We start from the raw sequence: 25,181 nt of genomic DNA, 5'->3' as shown, positions 1-25,181 counted from the left end.
CGTGATAAACGCCGTCAGTGGCCCGTAAACAATTTTCTTTTCTTTTTTGAATTTTCTAACTTTGTTTCTTATATAATAATTTTAAAAGGGAATTTAAATATAAATATTAAAATAATATATATTATCTTATCTATTTACAGTCGGACCTCTTATCCTACGACATTTTCGGTCCGACTGTAATTCTGTTTTTAAAGGTGCCTTTTCATGCTGACGCTCATTTTTGGCGTCAAAACAGATCACGTGATCAAAATTGACGAATTGGTATTTTTATTTTTGGTCACGTGATGTCTTTTGACGCTGAAAATAAGCGTCGAGCGTCAGCATGAAAAGGCACTTTAATACGTCGAGCCATACCTTCGCACTCGTGTCATTCACATTGCACGTCACTGTTACTACGCATGCGCGAAAAGGCCAGCCCGCATGTCAGCATTGGACAGCTGTGCTAGTGTCACGAAGCGGAGTGCATTTTCAAATAACCTTGTTGTTGTAAAGTATTGAAAATTAATAAGAATAGCGCATGTGTGACAAGTGTTAATTAGAAATTTCTACAGGATCGAGATATAATAAACGCCAGGTATTTTCTTGTTGATTTTAAAATAATGTAAATGCAAATAATGTATGTGTCTTGGCGCGAGACACGTAACAGGTGTTTAATTTAATCTCTTCTTGATTTCAACATGCTCTTCCTTTCGGATCACAATTATTTTCTTGCAACATATCCATAATATATATATATATATTTTTTTTTTTTTGTTTTTCATACACTTTATTATTCAAAAATAATCATGTTTTAAAATGTTTTATACATTTTATTATTCAAAATAATTATTTAAATGAAAATTTATGATGTTGCGACTCATTGCGAGGCAAAGATGAGGAGCCGAAGCTTGATTTAGATCCTGAAGAAAAGTTTAATCGCAAATATATATATAATCACATATATAAACATTCATATCGCATAATAGGCATGTGTAGGAAATATCATTAGAAAAATATAAAAAGTTTGATGTAGAAAACGTATAACTCACACGCAAAAATTAGACGCGTGTAAATAGGAAGCAACGAATAAGAGTAAGTGACGTAGAAACATATTGGAGATGTATGGATGCTTGATAAATTCAAATAACGTTGTTACATTTTCCACAGGAACGCTGAAAACGATACACGGCTACAGAACGTTTAATGTGATTTTAATAGAAGTAGAAGGAATGGTGTATTTATACGTGATATGATAATTAACAAGTTTGATGGAACCTTACTGGACGTAAAAGGACCGTATTTAAGACATCGACAATTCCATCGAAGGCTTCTCCAAACGAGGATGCGACATATTGAAGAATCAGGCCGAAATTGTAATTCGTATTCTCGTAATCGTCCTTGTATTCCTCGTCAAAGAAATAATCGTACATCATAGGCAGAAATATAATCGCGACGTATATCGTGATACCGAGTAGGGCTAGAAGAATTCGATACATTTATTCTCTTTGAATAGAAAAAAAAATATTAACTATCATCGTTCATTATATATACAGGGTGTCCTGTAATTGGTGAAAAACCTGTTAATGGTACATTCTTGAAATCATTTAGAGTCGATTTTTCCTCAACGAAAATATCGTGGGACGTCATCATTTTCTGCAAGTTTCCAATTTTTGTCATTATATTAGCTTTGCAATTAAATCTTAAATTAAAATTCTATTAGAGTAAACTCTATCTGAAATTAACTAAAGAATGTAGTTTTGGTAATTTTTTAACTTTAGAAAATTTAGTTTGCAAAAAGCGTCATTTTTTCAATTGTTTATAACTCGGAAATTATTGATGCCTCGACATTTTCACTGAGGAAAAATCGTTTCCAAATGATCTCAAGAATCTGCCATTAGTAGGTTTTTCACCAATTATAGGACATCCTGTATATGTACGTGCGATTAGTCTTACATATTCTTTACATATACCTATAATTCTAAGTACGAGCAACCGTTTGCTCACTCGTTTCATTTTCTTTCGTTTTATTTTCTTCGCAAACACTTCAGGCGACAATCCGGAAGCTCCATGACGAATGTTCTCGTGCGCATTAAAGGTCGTAACGACCGGGCGCGGAGATGATCTACTGTCGACAACTGTTGAATCTCGAAGTGCCGTATTGATCATGCAAGAGAGCACGGAACATTGTTGCAGAGTTTGAGATTCCGGTAAACATTCTCGTAATTTCTCTCTCTTGTCCGCGTTATCCGGCTTATTAACCAACGCGAACTTACACCTAAGTTTCCAATAATATTCCCAATAACTTTGATTCAACAACTCCTGCGTCTCTAAAGGGATGGACGATGGTTCATCAAATAAATTCGCCTTGGCTTGTAGATTTGTCAACGAGCAAGAGTTTATTTGACTTGGTTTCGCGTTGTTGGACTTTGTTCGTGCTGTAGATATCGTACTATTTATCCCGATTTTTCTATGCAACAATTGACTTACCTTTAAGCGGGTTCTTTCGTATTGTTTACCTTTAACATGACGAGAACCGGGTAGTATCAGAGTGCAATCAGAGTCTGTGATCGCCAAACGAGATTTCTTCCGAAAGAATGACTTGGCCTTCCGCGATAGATTTATCGGTGCTGTTTTGCGTTTTACGTTAATACGCTGCTCCACGTGTTTTTCTTTGTTTTCGTTATCACGTTCCTTATCTTTAAGCTCGTTGAAAGCTACATCCTTCTTTAGCATCTTGTTATTCATTATGTTTATCGGAAATTCGTCTAAACCGAGTCGACTATCTTTTTCGTGATACACGAGTTTCTTTTCTCCCAGCGAAATCTTTGCTATTCTCGTTTCGCTCAATGTTTTCCGTTCAATTCCGCATCTGTTTGCAATGTATGAGTTATCCATATTGCATTTTTTTTTGGCGACAGTTTTTAATCTTTTAGCCGTAGTCATGTTCGAGGAATTTTCGCCATCCTTCGCATTGTCCGTATTATTTATCGTATTAAATTGTTCACAATGGCTTTTATCGAACAAAGCCTCGTTCACAGTATCCTGATTTAGTGGTAAACTCGAGTTCTCCTTATCACGTTTCCAATCAGATGTTTCACAACAGAAGGTACTTTTGTTCCCCAAAATATTATTGCCATTTATCGCATTATGTTCTCGAATGCCTAAAAAATGATAGACTATGCACAAAATGTATGAAGAAAGTTTCTAAATCTCTCGCAAAAGCCTTATTAAAAATATTAATATACAAAGTTATTATACAACTATTAATTATCCACATTTATCTGTCAATATTATAAAAGTATATAAATACCATATCGATATATCATCATTAAGAAATATTTTCGGTTGTTTGACTTTTGTGAATTAAACAAATATAATTATGTCTTGCATTTACTCTAATAGTGAACAGCCAATATGGTATTTATGAACAGTTTTTGTAACAGGAATGTTAATATTGTCTCACTGCTTATCTTTATGAAGAAAAATCATTTAAGCATAAAATCATTACAGCTGTTCAGTGTCAATCTGCTGCACTGCTGTCGTGAAAGAAATGCTAAGCTTATCTTTATATTTAAAGCTTATATTGAATAAAATTTAAAATTTAGAAAAATGTCTTGCAGACATATTTCTAGAGAAACTTTCTTACTACTTAATTTGAGATTCTAAATTTATATTTCAAGTTAAGACATCACATAAATATTTTTGCGATGTCCTAACTATTTTTAATTTTGAAACGCCCTATATATATTGTCTTATGAACGTAAACGATACAAAGCATCGCAAATAATTTATTACCACTAATTGGACACTTTTCATTTTCAGATTCCTTGGAGCCATAAGTCGAATTGGCCAACGTTGATACTGGGTCATAGATATTCCCGACAGATTCTCGATCTTTCAGGCTATCGCTTTGACATTCAAGTTTAATATTCTCTTGCATTTGCCTTGGTATATTCGATATTTGCAAAGGTACGTTATGATAAGCGATTACAGGAATTTGCACGCTATAACATTGCAATAGTTGCGTGTTGGAAGAAGCGGCAGCTTCTATATTAAGAGCGTTAATAGGAAGGGCGTGTAACTTTTTTTCATCGACCATTAAAAGGAGTGGTCTGCCAGTTTCCTGAATGTGTAAATACATATGATAAAAATATGCTTTTAATATTTAATGCCAACGTTAACGCTCGCGATTTTAATAAATGACTTACTTGTTTTTGTACTTGAGAAAATTTATCTTCGATCTCGCGTTGCTCGTTAGTAACGTATTGCGAGGCTGAAATGGATTTGGAATAATCACACTAGAAGATTAATTAAATAATTTAGCATACGCAGTATCGCGCGTATTACGAGATGAGAGTTCTGTTACAAAAATATACAATTACCCGTTTTACAATAATCGGCTTCCGAAATTAATTGTTCTTTAGACAGACAATCAGTGGTCCCTATTTTTGTAACGCTTTCTAATAATTTATTTGCATTATAATTTGTGTAATTCTCGGAACTTTCAATCCCTCCCTGCGACTTATCTTCAGACTTATTAATTTCTTGTAAAACATGCGTATTTATTTCTGGCGCTTGTTTGTCATTCTTTATGTTACAAGATTCATCCAGTTTTTCGGCCTTCTGTCGCGATGCCTGTCTATATCGTATTACAAATTGTTACGATGGCATGTTAATGAAATCAAACACGTATAAAAATACACACGATAATGATATATTAGACCACGTTTCGGATAAATTATCATATTACGTATCATGTAACAGAGAACTCGACGTGAAGCCAAGAAACACGGATTAGATAATAAGAAAATTTATTAGAATAATTTAATAAATATAATACTTTTTAAAACGTGGATCGATAAAACCGGGCAATCTTTTCGGTATATGCTTGGGTACTTCATACTTTTGGTTCAATCTCGGTCTGGTATGTCTAAGATAAAAAAAAGAGAAAAACAAGGGAAATATATATATATATAATATAGCGATATTTTCTTCTTTTAATCGCACGAGTATAGTAATTTGCAAATAATATTTAATATATTATTTTCTAATTTATTTTATGTTATTATTTCATTTTATTATTTTATATTCAATACATTTTCATTATCGATATTTACAATTTTTATTTATTCAATATTCAAAAATTTTTTAAAAATATATACTTACTGACATGTAACGGCTCGCACTATACTACGACCTTTTCTAGGAGTTCCTATCAGAGTAACCACACACGGAGGTTCAATAATATCATTGGTATTATCATTTAAACGACGTGGAGGTATTTTAGGCCAAGACGGATCGGAAGGAGGTCTAATTTCGAGAATATCGTTGATAAGGATCAAATAAAAAATTAACACAAATGATATACATATGACACGTTATTTATTAAAATGCTTACCGTAACGTGCCGATATTATGTTTCTCCGAGATCGCTGATAAATTTTGTCCGTTTACTGAAAAAAAATATATTTTATTAAAAGTTATATATATTATTCTTGTATAATGATTTTTAAGTAATTTATTTATACCTTTTATATGCAATTCAAGTGCACTTGTTTCGTCGTCGCGGGCCATATCGCGAATTATTTATATAGTTACGGACATTAGAATTCCCTGATTAATAACGATGTCTCTCGTGCTACGTCATTAAATCAGATCACTTGATACAGTAGCCTAAAAAAAAATATACGCGCGACACAATTATGCATGTCAATTACATGTTTCTTTAACATCAAGCGCCTTTTATGTGACCGAGTTATAAATTGTTTTGTTTGTCTAGAGTCACTTGTCTCATAATTGTTCCTTATTACACACCATATATATATGTATAGACACGTGGACATAAATGATTGTAAGGATTATACTTTATTATCACATAATTTTTATATATGTATACAACTGTAAGTTTAATTTTAAAATATAATACGATATTTACACCGAATATACAGTAAACATAGTTATAGCCAGTCTTGAGTTTCAAGAGGAATATCGATTTAAAATTTTCGCATACGAGATTATACATGAATGTTAGTAAACATATCTGTAATAAACATGAAAGAGTGAAAAAATATCTTTATGTATGTACATACATAAGATATTGACCAATAAATAAAAGCTGAAGTTCAAGTCTGGTTATAACATATAGGAACGGTCAATTAATACTTATCGATAATTAAATGGGTCGTATTATACTAAAGTAATATTCTAAAGTAATTTATGCACTGTAAATTTATTGTTATATCACATCATTAATCTAACATTGCAACTATCCCTTTCTTTTTCAAAGATATTGCGATTTTTTTTTACGTTTTATTTAAATATTCTTTTTTCACAAATTACTTGGTATCATATAGTATATTAGATATACAGTCTCCAACACATTCTCTTTACAAAGTCAAGAAATATACACTCGGCGTCAGGAATGCCTTAACACATGAATTTATGAATGTTAAGGCACATTCAGCCGTTATGCTCCGATCATATTAATTATTATATTATATATGTATATATTTAAAATATATATAATATATATCATAATATATAATATATAAATCTATATAATATATATAATATCATGAATGTGCTTGACAGTCGCAAATATACGTAAGGCATTCCTGACGCCGAGTATATACTTGTAATAAAAATACAATATAGTATAATGCATTATTTAATCCAATCGAGATCGGTCGAGATGTATTAATTTTTCGGGTAGGACATAAGTGACGCGATTTCTGACTATGACACGTGAATAAATTTTATCATACTATGGAAAACATACTTCTTAATTTTCCTTGTACTTGTCATATACCCTTCTTTTAGAAGAATTACTTTTTTGAAATTTTGAAATTGATAAATACAACTTATTCTTTCGTTTCATACTCTCATTTTATATATTTTGTCAATGTTTGAACACAACGTAGTGAAACTTGTGCGCATTAATTATCAGAAAACAACAAATTTAGATTATTTTAAATAGTATTCTAAAATTATGTTAAATAATATTCTTAAATAATACAATTTTCGCTGTATACTGTATAAAACTACCAAATTATAAATAGTGAAATTATATTTTATTTTGCTATATCGAAATACATAATCTGATAGATGTGTTTTGACTAGACATTTGAAATATAATTCAAATAATTGTTTTCATTTAATACAAAAGTTTGCGTCATTGATTTCCTACAAATGACTCCTTTTTATCATCATTAAATTTTGCATTGGTCCAAAGCACATTTACACACTCTCTTTCCATTAATTTTTACTTATTAAAACTATATTCATTTTGTTTATAATACTCTGTTTAAAATTGGCCAAATACTAAGAATAATAAGTACAGAATGCGCTAAGTGTATCTCATATAAGAACTTTTTGTAGTGTACAGCTCATACAATACTATCTTCACCAATAAGTTATTCATTAATCATTTTAACATGTTAAAATGATATATATACATACATATATATATACATACATATACATACATATATATATCTATATAAAGCCTTAATAGCAATAAAAAATATTATTTAGGAAAAGTATAGTTTTATAAGTGAATATTTCTTTGATTTCAACTCTTATTATATACTATATACAGATTTTGTTAAAGACACTGAATTTCTTTATATGAATTCGATTATATAGAATAGGGTAAAGCACAGGATCTAAACTGCATAGTTTTGAAATAAGAGTTATATGTACCAGGTCTTAGTGGCAGAGTTTATGGAAACATAGTGTTTGTTTGTATAATAAATCGATAAAAAATATAAAGAGGTAGTTTCAGAAATGGACTCGGACAAATAAAACATGTTATTCGCGTTTGTTAAAAATTGACCCACAATGATTATTGTCCGGCAGTAATATTATTTTGTGATTTAGTGTGAAATAAAGCGATATGTAGAAATGCATATATAGAGAATCTTATGTGATTACTGTTATATTAAAATATAACAAAACACAACTGACACTGAGACGATATGGAAATGGGTGTTCACGGCCGATGGGGAGGCACGTATATATAAGAGAGAATCGCGCGCATATTAATCTTATTATTATGACGACATATAGATAGCACGAAATATTTTACCATGTTCTCTTGATTCTCTCATTATTGTCGTTAAGCTTCATGATCACCACTATCTATCCCTATTAAAGATTCTGTTTGTTCCGCTTCAAGATCTGGAATCCTAAAAATATCAATAATATTGAAATATCAATTTCTCATGTTTTTTATATATAATACTTCATGACACAATATTACGATTATAATCATAGTTATTCTATGTTAATTATTTAACATTATTGCTATCATAACTTGATTTACATATTGCTCATTTTCTTTACGTGACATATACTGTACCTTGTAGATCTGTTTTTTCTGCAAATCCAGATAAAAAATCTTTTCATTAAGTTCATAACAGGATCCCAATTATCGTAATAAGAAAAAAGAGACACTGCTAGAAATGCCAAGAACATTGGAATGCTTCCAAAGTAGAAAATACATGGGTATTCAACTTTTTTTAAAAGAACATCTGCTACCATTGACATGGGCATTGTTAAGCTTACAGCCATTGTCGCTACGAGAGACGATGTTAAAAAGCAACCCCTATGGACATAATTATAGAATATATACGATCACTTAAATCACATAAATTTATAAAAGTTATTATTATATGCAATAAACCATTGTAAAAATTTACTGAAATTACCATAGCCAAAGAACTTCATTTAGAACTGTACCAATCAGGCCGTCTATAATTAGGAATGTCCATTGGTGACTATTGGGCCATTCGAATTCTTCCCAATGACCATAATGAAGGATAAAAAAAAAAGGCCACAAAAGTGTTAAATTGAATATTCCCACGAAACCAAAAAACATTGGTATATCCATTTTATCTTCATGATCTACCTTTCTTTTTAAAAATACAATATACGCAGCATAAAAAAAAGCACTGACTAGAGCTAATATTATGCCCATTGACTTGCTATTATTTTCTACAGTCAAATCTGAAATGCCGACTAATATCTGTAAATAAAAAACAATATTTTTCAAGATATATATTTAATGTGTAACAACTGAAAATTTTTGTTTTTCATGCCAAAAGAATATATAGAATCGATACAAATTGAACTTTATTAAAGAATTCCAATTTAGAGATAAACTTGCAACTTACTAGTCCAAAGAGGCTAACGAGTACAGCAGCTAACTTGGATAATGTAAGTTTATCTCCTCCGTTACTGGGAAAGAAGGCAGCGAGAAATAAAGTGAATAAACTAGATGTTGATGACAATACAATCACGATTTTATCTTCAATTTGTTCTAACGATATCTGGTATGTGTAACTTGCTACGAACCACTGTAAGAAGACAATATTGATAATATATATATAATGGCAGTAGAATAATATTTTACTCGACTAAATTTTACATTATGTTACCCACAAACAAGCAAAACATAAGGGCTATTTTAGCCACTTTTTGTACAGAGAATTTGTTAGCTTGTCGTCTCGCGTGTTCTCCAGCTCTAACGCTCGCTTGATAACTAAGTCGTGCCAATAAAGCCTCCGTGGCATCGCTTTCCGACATGTGACGCACCTCAGCTAGTTTACTAAATCTTACAGAGCGGATAGACGAATCGTCACTTTCCGTACCCGATGAGCGGTCACAATGATCCGGAGTTTTTATCGGAACAAATGTTGGATCGCTCTACAATAGAATAAATATTAAATCTTTATTAGATCATTAGCTATAAATTATTTTATGTCATATCAAACAACCACAGTTTATTGATATAATTAAAACTTTTTTTAATTCGAAATTTAGTTCAATTTATTTAGAAAAAATGTTCTCATTATATTTATATAAATGTATATAAAGTTATTATTTTTTTTGATGACATAAAAATTTGATATACGAAAATAGATTATAATAATTTTATGCTTACTAGACTTGTATTAGTTTCCACATAGAAGTTGTCATCTTCAATATTAGGATCTATAAACTATAAAAAGCAAAAGTGAAAATTTTAAAGTAATATAAAGGAGAGAAGCGCAATATTTCAATTTTAAATACCATATACGTTGCAGGTCTATTACATTGTTCCCGCCAAGGTGGCCAAAAACACAGGCCGAGCAAATAAAATGTAAACATGGATGTCCTTATATATGTACTAAAAAATGGTTTTTTAAAGGTTGCATCCCTGTAAATATACTGAAAAACAACATATATTATTATTATAATCTTATCTGTTGCATATCTAATAAAATCTCTTGAGTATTTAATGAGAAGTTAAAGTAATTTGTAACTGCAGATAGCAAATGTGAATGTGTAAAATAATTATAGTGCAAGAGGTAAAGGATGAGAGAAAGATTGTGTAAATGTATAAACAACTTGGTCTTACTTTGGTAAGCTCCGAGCTTGACACCCAAATTATGTCGACCAGTAATAGAATTAAAAGTCCCAGTACAAGTCTCTGAGATTTATTCATCATCGCCGCGAGTTTATGAGGATCCTCCGCCATCCCCTGTTGCCTACGCTGGCGTAATTCTACGGAACAGCTCATCTTGTCTTAGTCTCTTCTTCTCATGACATTGCATTTGAATACTCGTTCCCTGTAAAATCATGTAATATTTTTTGGTCACATCACAATTAGACGCATAAAATTGAGGATTTTAAATTAAAATATATATATTATTTACAATATATCTGTCTCCTCATCAATTAAAATTGCATAATAATAATAAGTTACCAGGTGGAAAACATGGAAGCCGACTTCATGCACTAATGAATTTACTATCTCTATGTCGAAACACAGAACGCAAGAACGTCAAGTGTGAAGCAAGATTAGCGTTAACAGGTGTGTCGAGGAGCGATATACGATATTATTCTCCGATTCCTTCAACGTCACACTTGATGAAATAACCTAACCCTAACCAGCTGTTTACGGCCCCGGTCTCAGCCGACGTCAATTTCACATTACATTGTCTCTCGCTGTTGCAACGAGCCTCGTGTCAATTCCTATAACTCGTACACCTCCCGAGGAGAGGAATATCACGGAATTGTCAATTGTATACTGCAAGAACACTCAAAAAATGTACATACATATGTACACATGACAGTTATACAAGGTAACGTGCGGCGTAGCGCTCGTCGTACATCTTGCAGCGCTAGTGATAAGAGAGATGCGTCAGTGTTATCGCATTTGATAACAACTCGTTGCAACTATCGTGATATCATTGTCAACGCGCGTAGTGTCTTCCGTCCATTTTCTCCACCTCTATCGCTGATTTTCAATAGATTTCGCGCACAGCTGATTACCGTTAACCGACTTCTCTTAGGTATATTTCATATATCGCGCTTATCCGGATTAGATAATGTTCAAATCGTAATGCACTTGGCGCCGCGAATCTGCGAAACTGATAAGCGCAGCAGTGTTGATAGTTGATATGACAGATGACAGATGACAGGTTGGTATGCGAGACGGTTTTATCGCGCATGCGCGGTGAATTATTCATTTCGTTTGTATTCCCAAGGATTTTTTGCATTGAAAAACACGGGATATATATAAATAAAATATACGTACATATATTTGTTGAAGAGAAATAGAGAGAGAGAGAGAGAGAGAGAGAGAGAGAGGAAGCCGGGAGACAGAAATGTAAAAAATAAATGTAAAAAAATGCAAATAAAATAAACAACCTGTTTGCCCTGTGTTGATTGAATGCAGACTGTTATTCTGATTGATTAAACTTTATCATTTAATTTAGAAATCATTAAACTATTGGTCGATTGTGTATTATCGGAACATGTAAGTGTGAAAATTATGGCTTAAGCGTTGATTAATTCTCAGAGCGATCAATAGCAATATTTCTATATATTATTATATCCATGTAAGTGTGTAATTATGAACTCAAACGAAATGAAGATGATGATTACACTTTAATAAAAATATAATCTCACTAATATGTACGTATATATTAACTATATTTATTTATATTTATAACTATAATATCATATGTGATTTAGTATAAATCAAAACATTGCACAATAAACAATGCATTTATTTTATTAAATTTATTAAAAATATCACTTTTCTTGACGCGCGCACAAAAGTTGAATTGATTGCTTTTGCAATTATTTAATTGTTCACAAATACGAATTTTAATAAATGCAAATGTGTGTAGCAAAAAAAATTTATTTTAGATTTTCGTTTGCACGAGAACTTTCACTTTCATTTCGCTTATTGTATTACAATTTCCAACATGTATTTTATAATACATTATAATATATTATATAATTCATTATCATATATATATATATATTATGTTGTTAAAAATGTTATCGTTAATTATTCCACAAATTAATTAATAATGAAGATAGTGAAGTGACTATAGAAGTGTTGATTTGTATCATTTAAATGGAAAGTAGGTATTCGGTCGATTTTCAGTGCTCTCGATTGACACGCGATGTGAACGGGACTTATGTTTTTGAAACTTATCCGGTTACCATAACGACAGAACGCAATAACATTTCTCTCTTCTTCGAATAACATTGAGAGTAGTTAAAGGACAAGCGCAAAAAGCGTATGAAACAAAACTATATACTGCTATATATTATTATTATTGCAGTTTAATTATTGTAGAAGAAAATAATGGCAAATGATGTTCTCAGCAACGGTCGTTTACAAGAGAGTACAGTTGTACAAAGAACGAGAAATGACAGAGGCAAAAGAGGTATATATTACGTATATTATTTTTAATATTAAGATGTATATTAATATATGACGTGACAAATAAAAGCTCGAATAACTCGATAAAAACGATCGATTGATTTTAGAATAATTGTGCGCGCATCGCGTCGATCTTTTAAGTAGAAATATATATTCATAAAAATGTGATTATTTTCTTACCGTTTTACTATCCCTCTGTAAACAGCTCCGGATATAGCAGCTATAGAGAATCGCAATTGGCTATTACATCGACATTATACGAGACACGAGTACAATGCTTGTAAGCTGCTAATCGAACAAGAACTAATGAAATCGGACGGTCACGAATACGCCAGTTATTTGAAGGTGAGATCGATTGTGATCGATATAGTAAGGAAGGTAATATACGACGATAATCGATATTGAAGTAAACAGACAGTAAAGGAAATTAGCACGATCGTTATATACCCCACTCGCTGTTATTACATGACATAATCACAAACGTTTTCTCACAAAACTGCTCGGGGAATGATTGGTAAGGGAAGGGGGTGGAAATAAAGGATCAAGTTTTTATTCGTGAAATTTATAAACTTCGGGGAACAATTGCCAAGGGAAGGATAAAGTTTTTATTCACAAAATTTACAACTCTCAAAGGGAACAATTACCGAGGGAAGGGAAGGGAAAAGGATTACGGTTTTATAAATCTCTTTTCTGTCGGAAACAATTGCACTGTCTTCTCTCGTTATGTAATACGCGATATACATACTTACAAGTCGTTTTATCTTCGTAGGGTTTAATTCTTAGACAGGAAGGCAAAATTCAAGATTCACTGGATTGCTTTCAAACCGCGTATAACGTGAACTCGACGAATATCGATAATGTCAAACAGATAGCGAAATCATTGTAAGTAATATCGATTGAAAAAGGATTGTTTATAGTTTGATACACGAGACGTAACATTATAAAGTTATTATTAACGTTGCGCTACTTTAGATTGATTACGGGAAGTCATAAGCGTGCAATAGACGCATATACCGAAGCAGAGAAGATATCCGCTTTACCGGATTGGGAAATATATTATGGTCTTGGCAAGTTCTCTTCGTAACTCACTTTACAACACGATACACTTCGCAAAGCGCGTGTTAGTCAAGTTTTGTAAAACTTCTGGAGAGATGCACTCAGGAAATGCAACTTTATTAACGATAATACACTTGGGTGCACTTTTATTCTTTTTATATCCTTCATATTCTGCATATAATTTTACACACGTATTTCTTTATAGAATTTTGTCATCACGCAAACACACGCGTATTTTTGCTATGAGATATATTAGCGAAGTAATGCTTTACCTTTGTCCAACATTTTGTTATTTAGGCGAGGCTTACGTGAAACTGAATCAATTACAAGAGGGCAAGACGCATTTCAAGAGATCAACCGAATTAACGAAAAGTGAATTGCCCAATCTTGCCCTGGCACGACTTTATCTTATAGACGATATGATTCCAGAAGCCAGAAATGCTTATACGGCAGCTTTGAAGTAAGTAACAGCATTCGTATAGATTGCGCAAAGATTGTAGAAACACTATCTTGATTTCGATATAGTGCCGGTATGGATTTGATTGAGTCAACAGTATTTATTATTATTATTTATTAATATAATAATTTTCGATCGTTTCTATTATTCTTCTTTTCTCTTAATATGCTTCTTAATTTCCCTATCAATATGAATATCTCTTAATACCTAATCGTGATTAATCTCGATATACAATAATCTCTTGCTTTCCTTATACTTAGTGCAAATCCCGAGAGTATCGACGCAGCAACGGAATTGGGTCTCTTGTATTTGAAAATTGGAGATATACAACGGGCATTTCAGCAATTTGGAGCCGCATTAGCTTATTCGCCTAATTACGTTAAGGCGATTTTACCTATGGCTTATATAATGCAGGTGCATGAATTCATTAAAAAATACTATATTTTCTTTCATCATTCTTCTTTAATTTACAAGGAAATTCGGTCGATCGATACGTTCACACTCGTGAAATTCATTTTTGATTCTCCAAAATCCTTCTATTCTTTCGTTCCTAAATGAAAGTTTTACTTCATTAAACGCGATTCTACAGTATTATTGCATTACTTTACTAATGCTAGGTAGCTAGAGAACGTATATTACATTTATTAAATGGAGATTTAATTACTTATCCTCGCGTTTCTCGCGTGCGGAATTTACTTCTGCGCTTTACTGAATAGCATATCGTATTTTCTAGAATCACCGAGAGTACGATGTGGCCTTATCAAAGTATAAAGTAGCAGCACAAATTACTCCGGAATCTTCTGCACTTTGGAATAATATCGGAATGTGTCTCTACGCAAAACAGAAATACGTTGCTGTAAGTAAAGTCGTATGTTTTTCTTTTCTCATTTTTCTTTTTCTTTCTTTTTTTTCCTTCAGATTCTTTTATGTATTATATGTACATGCATACTATGTAACATATAATATATATTATACTAGACCGTTAACGGTCGTACTAAAGTTGAAATCAAGGGGCAGTCTTCTACTATTGGAATATAATTACTACATTAATGGACCGAACATTAAACAATACTTGTCTGTAACTCAATCAATATTAATCAATATTTGTCTATACATGAAAATAACTTACATTTAAATAACTGCCGGCAAATTGAAATACAACAGAATAAATGTATCAACTTATATAGCCTGCCAAATTATAAAGTGCGGTTGCTCTTCGATGTATTAGCGGTCTATTATTATAGACCGCTATAATATAAAGAAGTCTGTACTTTTTCTCTTATTTTCACATAAGAAAGTTTACAATAACATCTATGAAGAAAAAAATTTTATAACTAATTGACTTTTAAAATAGTATATCATTGTATAGAAAAGGGAAACCAGAATAAAAAAAAAAGACACCAGAATTTCTTTTCACGCAGAACGTTTTTTTGACGCTATAACAATTACTGAAATGAATGGTGTGTAATACAATCAATAGTGATCTAGAATTACTAAAAAGTTTGTAGCTTGATATTCGTATTTGATATTCACATATCAAATTTCAATACTTTGACACAGAAAATTTTCCGGTTACGTTCTACCGTTTTGCATTTTGTGTAATGCGATTCATCGAATATTCGGGAGAAGGAAATAGACAGATAAATAAATGAATAGATAGACAGATAGATAGATAGACAAAATAGATAGAAAGAAGATAGATAGAAAGAAATATATGTATCCATTTATTTATTTATAAAATAATATTGACTGCACGATTTATAAATCGCGTTTTAAATCGCAGTATCCTGAAGAGACGTAGAGAGAAAACCTCTTGAGAATACGTTGAGATTAAGTGGAAAACCTCAGTGCTGCATCGTAATACATTACTAACACTTCATGTACTTGTTTTACGTGCGATAACTATACTTCAGACAGCATCGAGAGTACGAGTTAGCGAGATTACATCCTGTCAGTTAACAGAGAAATAATTTGTTCGCAAATTTTCGCTTAATAACGAAAATGAGTTCCCGTCATTAATATCGTAGGAGAACAATATGCAAATTATAAACTGTAGGTATACTTGATACACAAAATTTATCGTAAAATTAAGTTTGTAAAATTAAATTGTTTATTTTACAGTTCTATTACAAGATTGCATTATATTATATATTATTAATGTTAAAATACTGACGCGATTAAAAAAGATATTTAAATTATTATATCGAAAGAAATTAAAGCGGAAATTTCTTTTGAAATATTTTGCAGGCTATTAGCTCGTTGAAACGAGCACATTACTTAAACCCGTTGTCCTGTGTCTCGTCGTGTAATCTCGGAATCGTTTTTCTCACCACTGGACAGCCTGCATCTGCTGCAATTTATCTATGCGCTGCGGTCAGCGCTGAACCAAAAAATCCTACACCCTATCTGTTACTGGGTCGTAAGTAAATGAAAAACAAATATGTTGGACATCCAACAATATACTTAAAGATAGCTTTTCACATTGATGAGCCATATTTTCTGTGTAAAAACGACTCATTATATTAATTATAATTAATTATATCAATAATTATATTAATTTTAAAATTCTTACGCGGATCTTATTTTTTCGTTAATATAATAGTATTCGAAAGCATTTCTCATACAGCACATGTTTCCTAAAAGACATCTGAAAAATGATTTAAAAACATTTTATCGCCCTTTAAGATTATGTCTTTTGATCTTTTTGTGCTGCATGAATTCTTTTACTCGCGGATCTTTTATAAAAGTGTATTCTTTTTATATCTTAGTTGCTCTGAAACGTTTGGATGATTTGGAAGGTGCCGAGAGATCTTTGACAAAAGCTCACGCCCTAGCTCCTCAGGATCCACTGATATTGATTAATTACGCCGTGGTCCTTGATGTTCGTGGTAAACAAACTAATGCCACTGAAATTTTGACAGCGCTCAACGATATTATGGCTGTTGTTGACGTCGATACGCAGGTAATTTAAAAATCAAAACTTAAAAGCGTTATAACTGACGGATATTGCATGTTAATTACATGGTTATACTGTTATATTACAATATATACAGATATCGCAAATGGCGAAAAAGTTATCGAAGAAATTGCAGCGTGAGAAAACAGAATTAAATATTCATCAAGAACTGCCAGCTGAAGAGAGTGAAGAGCGACAATTGAATGCTGATGAAGTATAAAAACTACATTTATGTATTTTCTTTCTCTCTACAGACCGAGATAGAGGTATGTCCATATTATATCTATAAATTTTGGCACAAGATCTAGCAAAAAATAATTTGTTGAAACATAATCACATTTTATATTTCTACTACAACGTGTTTTACATAAATGAGGTACAGTAGATCAACAATTATCAACGCACACGGCATTTATTTCTTATTCACATTTGAAAAGGTACATAATTGAGGAAAACAAGCTAAACTCATAGATTTAAAGATGAGATCAGAGAATTAAATATACAGTTAATTATGCACATACAGTGTATATGCAGTTAATAAATTACTTATTAAATTTATTTATTTATTTAAGCTTACATACATACACGTGTCTAGTTGTAATTAATTTTATTAACAAAGTTTCAATTTTTATAAGAGAATATATTATATCCTAATATTATGCAAACGACATATAGTTTGATTCTGCTTTAAAATCTTTTTTTTTTTTTTTTTTTTATCTGGATGGATTCAAGATCAGTTTTAACTTTTTATTAACCATACATAACGTCATATATTTATTATTATAACGTACAATTATATATTTTATTATAAATAGATTAAGTACATGCTCAAATTCTATGTTCGAAAAACAGAGAGAGAACGTTCCATAAAATCTCTTTTGTTAAACATACGTGCTTTGTACATCGGTTTGGTGCTGATTCATCGTTGGCCAGTTGCTTATAATCTTAGGTTTGAATAACTGCCCAAAAATCATACGAAATTGCCGCGACATAGAACAATATAAGATAAAATTTATGCTGCCGTTCAGTAACGCAAAAATATCCATCACCTCTCCAAACTTGTGATAACAATTTCGGAAGAAACAATCGCCCAGGGCCGCGGAAAGTAAGCCCAGAACGCCTTGAGGAATCTCTGTTATGAGAAACAGCAGTAATACCGCTACAAGCATCCTCGTTGTCCTGTCTGTTCGTCTATCGGATTTACTCACCCGCCGCGAGCAGTCGTTCTTCTTAATATCGAACGGTACATCAAAATCGAGATCGGAGGTTCCCGATGATGAGGCTGGTTTAGCTGCCTTCGCGACGCAATGATTATAGCTCTTCAAAGTTTGTTTTCTACCTTTTGCCCTGAATCAAGTAAAATATTGGAAGTGCGAATGCAATTACGTATACGTTGCTAAATGATCGTATTCCGTTTTATTTTACCTATAAAGGGCTTTTATCAGCCAACAAATGATGATTGTGAGAAGGACGCACGGCAAGAACTTAACAACTACGCTAAGTATCCAGAAGTTTAATTGATATAGGAATCCTTTAGCGACGGAACAATCCGTATCCACGTGATACAAAATCTCTTTAGTACCATTCTCATAAACGGTTTTTGCCTTTATCTGATGTAATAAAATTTAAGTTTATTATTGCAAGCGATATTTGGACATAATTCCAATTAATAGGAAAATATTTCCTCCTTATTACAATTGATGTTTACTTACTCCAAATACAAGATAGCTAGGAGCGCAGGCGAAAAACGGAGCGAGAAAACTGCACGAAAGAGCGATCGTGCAACGTCTATCGGTGCACCAAGTATAATTGTAACGCGGAAATCTAAGAGGTGCATATACACGAAAGAAAGAGACGTAAGGCAACAAGTTTTCTAATCTTCTGCATTTGAATAAAATTCAGGATCATGAAACTCACCTGATGGCGATGTACCTCCAAACGGCTAAGGTGAGCGTGAGAGCGATACTCATCGTATGTAAAAGCTGCGTAAAATGCATATGGAACAGGATAAACACGGCCCATCCGTACGGGAAGATTCTATGCTCGGGTAATACGAAATATTTATAAATCGCAAAGGGAATGTACTCCAACATCACCAACGCGTCCGCCACGGCCAGGCCGGTGAGAATTCGATTTATGGGCGCCGCCTTTGTATCTTTCCTCGTGAGGACGACGATATTGAGCACATTGGTGAGCGTGCCAAAGGAGCATACGATAAGGGAAGCGTAGCCGTGATAATTTTTATATTGCGTCGCCAGATCACGAATCGCACCCTCGCAGTAGCATGTAAGATGTATCGTTTCGATACAGCCGCTTATACGATCGGTTAAGTTGTCAAGACCGAAGTAATCAATCTCCTCGTCGGTTATATTTAGCCCACGGAAAATATCCGTGTAATTCCGTAACTGATGCATAATTGACACTACTCTCTCTCTCTCTCTCTCTCTCTCTCTTTTAGGTCTTCAGTTATCTCGGCAGCTCGGATATATTCGAGGATATCCGATATCGGTTACAAGCGTTCTCACCCGCAGGCATAACAACGTGTCGTGATATTCTGTTTCGTTGTATATCAACAACCACCCTCGCATTTTCGTCTTTGGCATAACTTACAAATATTTGTGACGTTGGCTGTGTTGCTAATTTTCCGTTCCACTTAACAGCTGATGTATCTTTAATTCGCGACTAATTATGTTCAACGATCCAAATTAACGAGTTATTCGGGTGACTTGCAACTTTGTTCATTCTTTTTTTTTTTTTTTTTTTTTTAATTTAATTTGTACGTTCATATTATTATAAAATCATCGAGATTATTACGAAATAAAAAAGGAAAGAGGGAAAAAAAGAAAAAAACGTCTCCGTCTATTCAAAAGTAGATTGACGCGTGACAGTCGATCAGAATTTAATTAAATCAAGACGATTGTGTTAGAGCAGTTCCATTTTTGCCGATTAAATCTATCTTGCTGGATTATTTATTTCTTCAGAAAATTATCTCTTTTTCGCTCGTTTTTCGAAAAAATCTGAAAAAAATGAACGTAATATTTTTGTACGTTTACAAGGGCAATCAAGTCAAATTATCTTACGCCCTTACACGCACACGCACTTACACATGTAATGCGTCGAATAAATCCAATGAACATCGTATTATTAGTAATAATTAATCACTTTGTAGCTTTCGTCGAGATTTGCCACGGCAACAGGTTACACTACCACGAGTAGATCCAGCCGGTGGATAGTCGCGCTACTGGCGATGTTATTGGCGAAAATTCACGAGCATCCTTCACTCCCTCTCGACGTTTTCCTCTCTGCTGTTGAAAGAGCCTGCGCGCTTGGACGTCGATGGTCCATAATGGTGTGTGCGTGTGTATTTATCTCGAATACACTCATAAAACAAGTGTGCGTGCTCGATTCATGTTATAAGATATATATATATGTGTGTGTGAGTGTGTGTATTAATATAATTAAGGGTGTGTGCGTGTATGTGTATTAATATAATTAAGGGTAACTAATGTAAAACAGTATACGTATGTGTGTACAATTTCATTTTTATTTCGCTATATTTTTATTTGAGATTTTTCTCATAACTACCGATCGATTACAAGCTCTTTCAACATTATAATACGTTTATCGCGTGTATTAATGTAATAATGATGGTAAAAAATGTGAGGCACTATAACACCTTTTATATCTTGAGTTATATTACATTTTTTTCTATTCGTCGAATATAAAGAGGAAACTGCCGGATCAGATTACCACTGGATTAATTAAAATTTATTATAATAATTCGCTTGTGTAATCGAGGAATGCGGGAACAAATTGGAATGTAGGAAACAGGAGCGTGAAAAAAAGAGATCTTTTGATCTTTCTTTTTTTTTTTTTTTTTTGTAGTCGCCTGCGCATTCTTGCAATTTTGTTCCTTGAAAAAAGAATCTTATAGGAAAAGAAGGAAAATTGAAAAGAAAAAGGCGTGGCTGTACTTCGTTTGATCACTAGTGCGAAGATTCCGAGTTTGATCTTTCAATGTGCGATAACGATCGACTTCTCATTGTCAGCCAGCCTTTCTCGTGCAAAAATACTATCGCCGATACCGATAGCCCTATCAGCAACATATAAAACGATGATTGTACATCGGATAGATTGAATGGCACGAAGTCGAGCGTTCCTTTCCCCTGCACAGTTGGTCTTTGTTTGTTCAGCGCCTTTTTTTGAATAGTGAGATAGTAAATGGTTTTTTTGCTCCACAAGAATGTTAAACCGGCTTGGTTCAATCGACCGATCCACATGTTTATTCCCTCTTGCAGAATCGAATTTTTGGGCAGCAAATACGACAAGAAGAATGCACCTAATACGATGCGATATTAATAATTAATATATGTGCGGAAAGACTAATACCTCTACGCGTAACATTCGTACCTGGACACTCTTTGACAAAATGAAGCAAAGGTTTACCGTCCACACCGTAGTACATCTGGTTGATGACGGGTAAATACTTTTCCTTGCCAAATGCCGAAACATTTCGATAGTAAGCCGCGTAATTTCTGGTTCTTGCGCTGTATCGCATTTTACTTTGCAAGCTTCGCATGAGCGTCGAATTGTTTTCATCGTCAAAGAGATCAGTCAGACTAACGGAGCTCAATGTTATCGGCAATCCTGAAGCGTCGAGTTCACGAAGAGTATCAATGTCCGGGTAATACATGTCACGCGCGAAACTATTGTATAAAATACCACTGAAGAGACCAGCTATAGTGATGTTAGAGAAAAGAAGGCCCGACAGTAATATTCGTTCAGCATTCGTGTTTGGCAACTTTTGCGGGCAACCGGAATTTAATAAAAATGATCGGTAGATCGTTGCCCAGAGACTTATCCTTTCCGTTCTGAAAAGCATGGATGTGATTTATCGTTTACATAGATAATTAACGTCATTAAGATATAAATCTGATGAACATCATACCTTTCTGGAGTGAAGGTTTGCAGAAAATACCACGTCAAATATACAAAGATCTGTGACAACACTGAACAAATCCAAACTAAGGGCGGAAAGAAGTGATAAAATCGAAGTCCCTTGGGTATCTTGAGCGCTTTAGGAACAATCACGCATATTTTGTCAAAGTCCATGTATACGGTGAAGTCTATGTCCTCCTCGGCATCAGTGCTGTATTTCTTTATGAAAAAGGACTCAAAGCAGATGTCCGTTTTACCATTCACTACGTCGCCTGTGTGAGCTGGCTATTATAATGTGATAATCAAGAAAAAAACGAAACAAAAACAAGAGGAACTAATACTCTAGGCGGGAATAGTTCCACAGAGATATCGTTACATTAGTACCTATAGCACCGACGTACGTCCCGTTGGGTAACTGATGACCGAAAGATTGATTATCCGATGGTGACATTCGTATCGCTGTGAAATTCATATGTTGAGCTACCGTCTCCAGTATTATTTCATCAAGTCCTTGGAAAAAATATGTGTCCTTGTAATGTTTACTTAATGCCATTTTAACATGTTCACTCGTCAGTTGGTTTTCCGAGAATATACCCGTTTTCAGTTCATATCCATTCATATTATTTGTCCGGGCGTAAGTTAAATGAGATAGCAATTTCGACGCCTCTTCTGCCGTTTTTACATTTATAATTTCGACTTGACCATACGCTGAAATATTAAGCCAGGCTTTTTGCATTTTCTTTTTATAATGGAGAATACAACAAAATGGATGAATAACTATATACATATCAAGAATAATCTCATCAACATTCATCGGTTTTATAATATAATAAGATTTACCAGAATCGTTGACTTTCGCGAATGGATTATAAGTGCGAACAGTTCGAGTGTCGTTTATGACAGCGATTGTCTCGGAAACCAAGATGCTTTGCACTTTACGTTTGGACCATAACATTTTTAAAATGCCGTCAAGCCTCGAATTGTTTGGCACCTCTTCCCGGCAAACAATCAGTACGATAAATCGATCGTGCGACTTCCACTCGAACTTGGAGTCCTTTGAAATTTGATCGAAAGAGCGGATGTTCTTCGCGAGAATCACGTGTACGTTCCACGTGTTCTCTCCAAAAGGCTTGTCGCTTTGAATCTGTTCAATTTTCGCGGACGTTACTCGAAAGGGAAATTCATCCTCGGATGTGATCTTCAAAATCGATGGCCGTTTTGCAATCTCGTGAATTACGTCCTTTTTATCGATGAAAGACGTATTTTCCGGATCGGGAGGCGTGTAAGTTGTCAACACGGTCGTTATCACGCATTTATGCGCGATGCTGTGTACAAAAGCCTCAAAGCATCGTTCAAGAAGGCTAGAACTCTTATTATCGTCGAGCACGATATGAAAATGGATGGTTTTGGAATTTTCCATAAAACAGACGACGCTGCTCCAGAACTCGACAGCGTGACACCATCGGCAATCATTGCCCGATAATGTAGGCAGAAATAATAACGCTACGAGGGCAAATTCGCGAATCAGCTGTAAATAAGAGTCGCTTAAATCCACATAATGGAAGAGAACAAGAGAGAGAAAGAGAATTTTGTAAGCTCTTTTTTTATCGTAATAGCAAAAAAATGTATGGACATACCATGTTTGCGAACCTTGTCAAGGAAGGGCAGGTGTTCCCTTATTTATACAGTTTAACACTGACACTGGATCCTCCGGAGTTTTTCCTCACATCGAGTACTTTCGTTCGATATTACAGTCAAATCATACATCACTCAACATTATCATTACCCTTATTGACCCTCTTTTTCTCGGTTATCGTGTCACGTTGGACAGGTATGCCTTCGATCGCGAAAGTTTCATATGCTTATATGTTTACAAGAATAAATGGTGCTTTTTAGATTGCCGATAAAATCCAATAAAAATAATCTATAAAAATAGTCTATATTATTTATCATTTCTCGATTCGTTGAGAGCTTTACAAGATAGAATGCTTCATCGCATTTTTCTTTATGTCGACATATGGCATATTTCTAGGAATTTTATTATGACTTTAAAATTATATTGAAATAACTTGTAATATTAATATAAGAAAAAGTATATACTTTATAAAATTAATATTTCGCATTTAAATTACTAGCAAAAATCAATACAAGGCTGAAATATAAATGAGATTGAATTAAAGTATTTTATTACTTTTTTTATACTATAACTAGATTTAATATATCGGAGAATTGTGAATATATTTAATTTTTTTTAATTTTCTTTCAATCATTTTCAGTTTATTTTCCTTGCAATGACAAGAATTAGAGGAAAACACTTTTATTTACAACACGAAAATCAACATCGATGTTTGCACTTGCGAGAATCATTGCGTCATATAACTAAGCTTTTAACTTAATGACACGTCGGAAACTTGATGTTCACGAAGGGAAGCAAACGTTTGCTCAATATACCTGAGGTAAACATAAGGTAAGAAGGATATAAGATAAGAACGATAAGGCAAAACGACGTTTTTCTATATTGAAAGGAGACTAAAAGCGGATTATACGAACGTACGTAACGTATAACGAATTGATTAAAATCCAGTTGCCTGTATTTTTAATGAGTTTTTTTGCCAGTGAAAATCCATTTATATTCATGCAGTGCGATACGAAAAACAATTGTTCATTTCGGAGATAAACGCGCGCGCATCCTGGTGCACGCATATTAGAAACAATGATGATTTTTTAATATTTTAGAGAAAAAAAAATACATTAACGCGAAATTATATTGGAAGAGAAGCGAGCATGGTGTATCAACTGATTCTTTTGTTGGAAAGATACTCGAAGAAATAAGAGAGATAGATTTATTTCATCGCTTCTGGCGTCTCGTTTAAGCTGATTTTGCAACACTAACAGAAAACTTATTTTCTCTACAGAGTAAAAGCAAAGAGAGAAGATGTATCGGTAAATTTCAAACTTTCAAGACAGACTCGTCTACTTAACGATTAAATATTACCTCGTGAACTTTAATTTTAATATATCCTTTCAACTCGCAGTGAATGATTTACGACGGTTTACCTTTTCTAGCGCGA

The 25,181-nt window shown here is 33.3% G+C and overlaps 5 protein-coding genes and 1 long non-coding RNA gene across 16 annotated transcripts; 2 read left to right on the top strand and 4 right to left on the bottom strand.

The window, feature by feature from the left end:
• The first annotated feature begins 408 nt into the window (after positions 1–408).
• Positions 409–6,047, top strand: LOC140670413 (uncharacterized). 2 transcript variants are annotated; one of them, XR_012047548.1, is made up of 4 exons: positions 409–574; positions 1,147–1,352; positions 3,802–3,948; positions 5,186–6,047. It is a non-coding gene; the product is annotated as an uncharacterized lncRNA (long non-coding RNA). The 2 variants fall into 2 exon arrangements; XR_012047549.1 differs by lacking the exon at positions 409–574 and adding an exon at positions 951–1,071.
• On the bottom strand, positions 740–5,647 carry LOC140670403 (uncharacterized). 2 transcript variants are annotated; one of them, XM_072900963.1, is made up of 11 exons: positions 5,508–5,647; positions 5,378–5,432; positions 5,146–5,289; positions 4,820–4,909; positions 4,362–4,618; positions 4,188–4,252; positions 3,775–4,102; positions 2,496–3,140; positions 1,950–2,414; positions 1,260–1,456; positions 740–1,151 (listed from the first exon to the last, which is right to left on the bottom strand). In XM_072900963.1, exons 1-11 carry the CDS (start codon positions 5,551–5,553, stop codon positions 1,119–1,121), a joined length of 2,325 nt encoding a protein of 774 aa, XP_072757064.1. In that variant the 5' UTR covers positions 5,554–5,647; the 3' UTR covers positions 740–1,118. The 2 variants fall into 2 exon arrangements, with proteins under 2 accessions (XP_072757064.1, XP_072757063.1); XM_072900962.1 differs by having other exon boundaries at positions 1,950–3,140.
• On the bottom strand, positions 5,826–13,022 carry LOC140670407 (solute carrier family 35 member F5). 4 transcript variants are annotated; one of them, XM_072900975.1, is made up of 10 exons: positions 12,884–13,015; positions 10,677–11,393; positions 10,379–10,589; positions 10,051–10,188; positions 9,923–9,979; positions 9,421–9,684; positions 9,153–9,335; positions 8,688–9,004; positions 8,339–8,584; positions 5,826–8,165 (listed from the first exon to the last, which is right to left on the bottom strand). In XM_072900975.1, exons 3-10 carry the CDS (start codon positions 10,538–10,540, stop codon positions 8,096–8,098), a joined length of 1,437 nt encoding a protein of 478 aa, XP_072757076.1. In that variant the 5' UTR covers positions 10,541–10,589; positions 10,677–11,393; positions 12,884–13,015; the 3' UTR covers positions 5,826–8,095. The 4 variants fall into 4 exon arrangements, with proteins under 4 accessions (XP_072757076.1, XP_072757074.1, XP_072757078.1 ...); XM_072900973.1 differs by having other exon boundaries at positions 10,727–11,393; XM_072900977.1 differs by having other exon boundaries at positions 10,912–11,393.
• On the top strand, positions 11,629–24,518 carry Bbs4 (Bardet-Biedl syndrome 4). Of its 5 annotated transcripts, XM_072900979.1 has the most exons (12): positions 11,629–11,782; positions 12,603–12,707; positions 12,909–13,048; positions 13,473–13,585; positions 13,676–13,770; positions 14,057–14,219; positions 14,477–14,630; positions 14,950–15,072; positions 16,464–16,635; positions 16,985–17,178; positions 17,270–17,438; positions 24,387–24,518. In XM_072900979.1, exons 2-11 carry the CDS (start codon positions 12,626–12,628, stop codon positions 17,390–17,392), a joined length of 1,359 nt encoding a protein of 452 aa, XP_072757080.1. In that variant the 5' UTR covers positions 11,629–11,782; positions 12,603–12,625; the 3' UTR covers positions 17,393–17,438; positions 24,387–24,518. The 5 variants fall into 5 exon arrangements, with proteins under 5 accessions (XP_072757080.1, XP_072757079.1, XP_072757083.1 ...); XM_072900978.1 differs by lacking the exon at positions 11,629–11,782 and having other exon boundaries at positions 12,496–12,707; XM_072900982.1 differs by lacking the exons at positions 11,629–11,782; positions 24,387–24,518 and adding an exon at positions 19,075–19,205 and having other exon boundaries at positions 12,496–12,707.
• LOC140670409 (G-protein coupled receptor dmsr-1) lies at positions 18,054–19,586 on the bottom strand. Its single transcript, XM_072900983.1, has 4 exons — positions 19,090–19,586; positions 18,885–18,996; positions 18,598–18,782; positions 18,054–18,519 (listed from the first exon to the last, which is right to left on the bottom strand). Exons 1-4 carry the CDS (start codon positions 19,584–19,586, stop codon positions 18,054–18,056), a joined length of 1,260 nt encoding a protein of 419 aa, XP_072757084.1.
• Positions 20,695–24,284, bottom strand: LOC140670404 (uncharacterized). Of its 2 annotated transcripts, none has more exons than XM_072900964.1 (6): positions 23,748–24,284; positions 22,951–23,638; positions 22,495–22,818; positions 22,121–22,391; positions 21,583–22,043; positions 20,695–21,511 (listed from the first exon to the last, which is right to left on the bottom strand). In XM_072900964.1, exons 1-6 carry the CDS (start codon positions 23,748–23,750, stop codon positions 21,159–21,161), a joined length of 2,100 nt encoding a protein of 699 aa, XP_072757065.1. In that variant the 5' UTR covers positions 23,751–24,284; the 3' UTR covers positions 20,695–21,158. The 2 variants fall into 2 exon arrangements, with proteins under 2 accessions (XP_072757065.1, XP_072757068.1); XM_072900967.1 differs by having other exon boundaries at positions 22,121–22,382.
• Positions 24,519–25,181: the final 663 nt, after the last annotated feature.

Source organism: Anoplolepis gracilipes, chromosome 10, assembly GCF_047496725.1.
Source record: "Anoplolepis gracilipes chromosome 10, ASM4749672v1, whole genome shotgun sequence".
NCBI lineage: Eukaryota > Metazoa > Arthropoda > Insecta > Hymenoptera > Formicidae > Anoplolepis > Anoplolepis gracilipes.
This window is presented reverse-complemented; position numbering and strand designations above follow the sequence as displayed.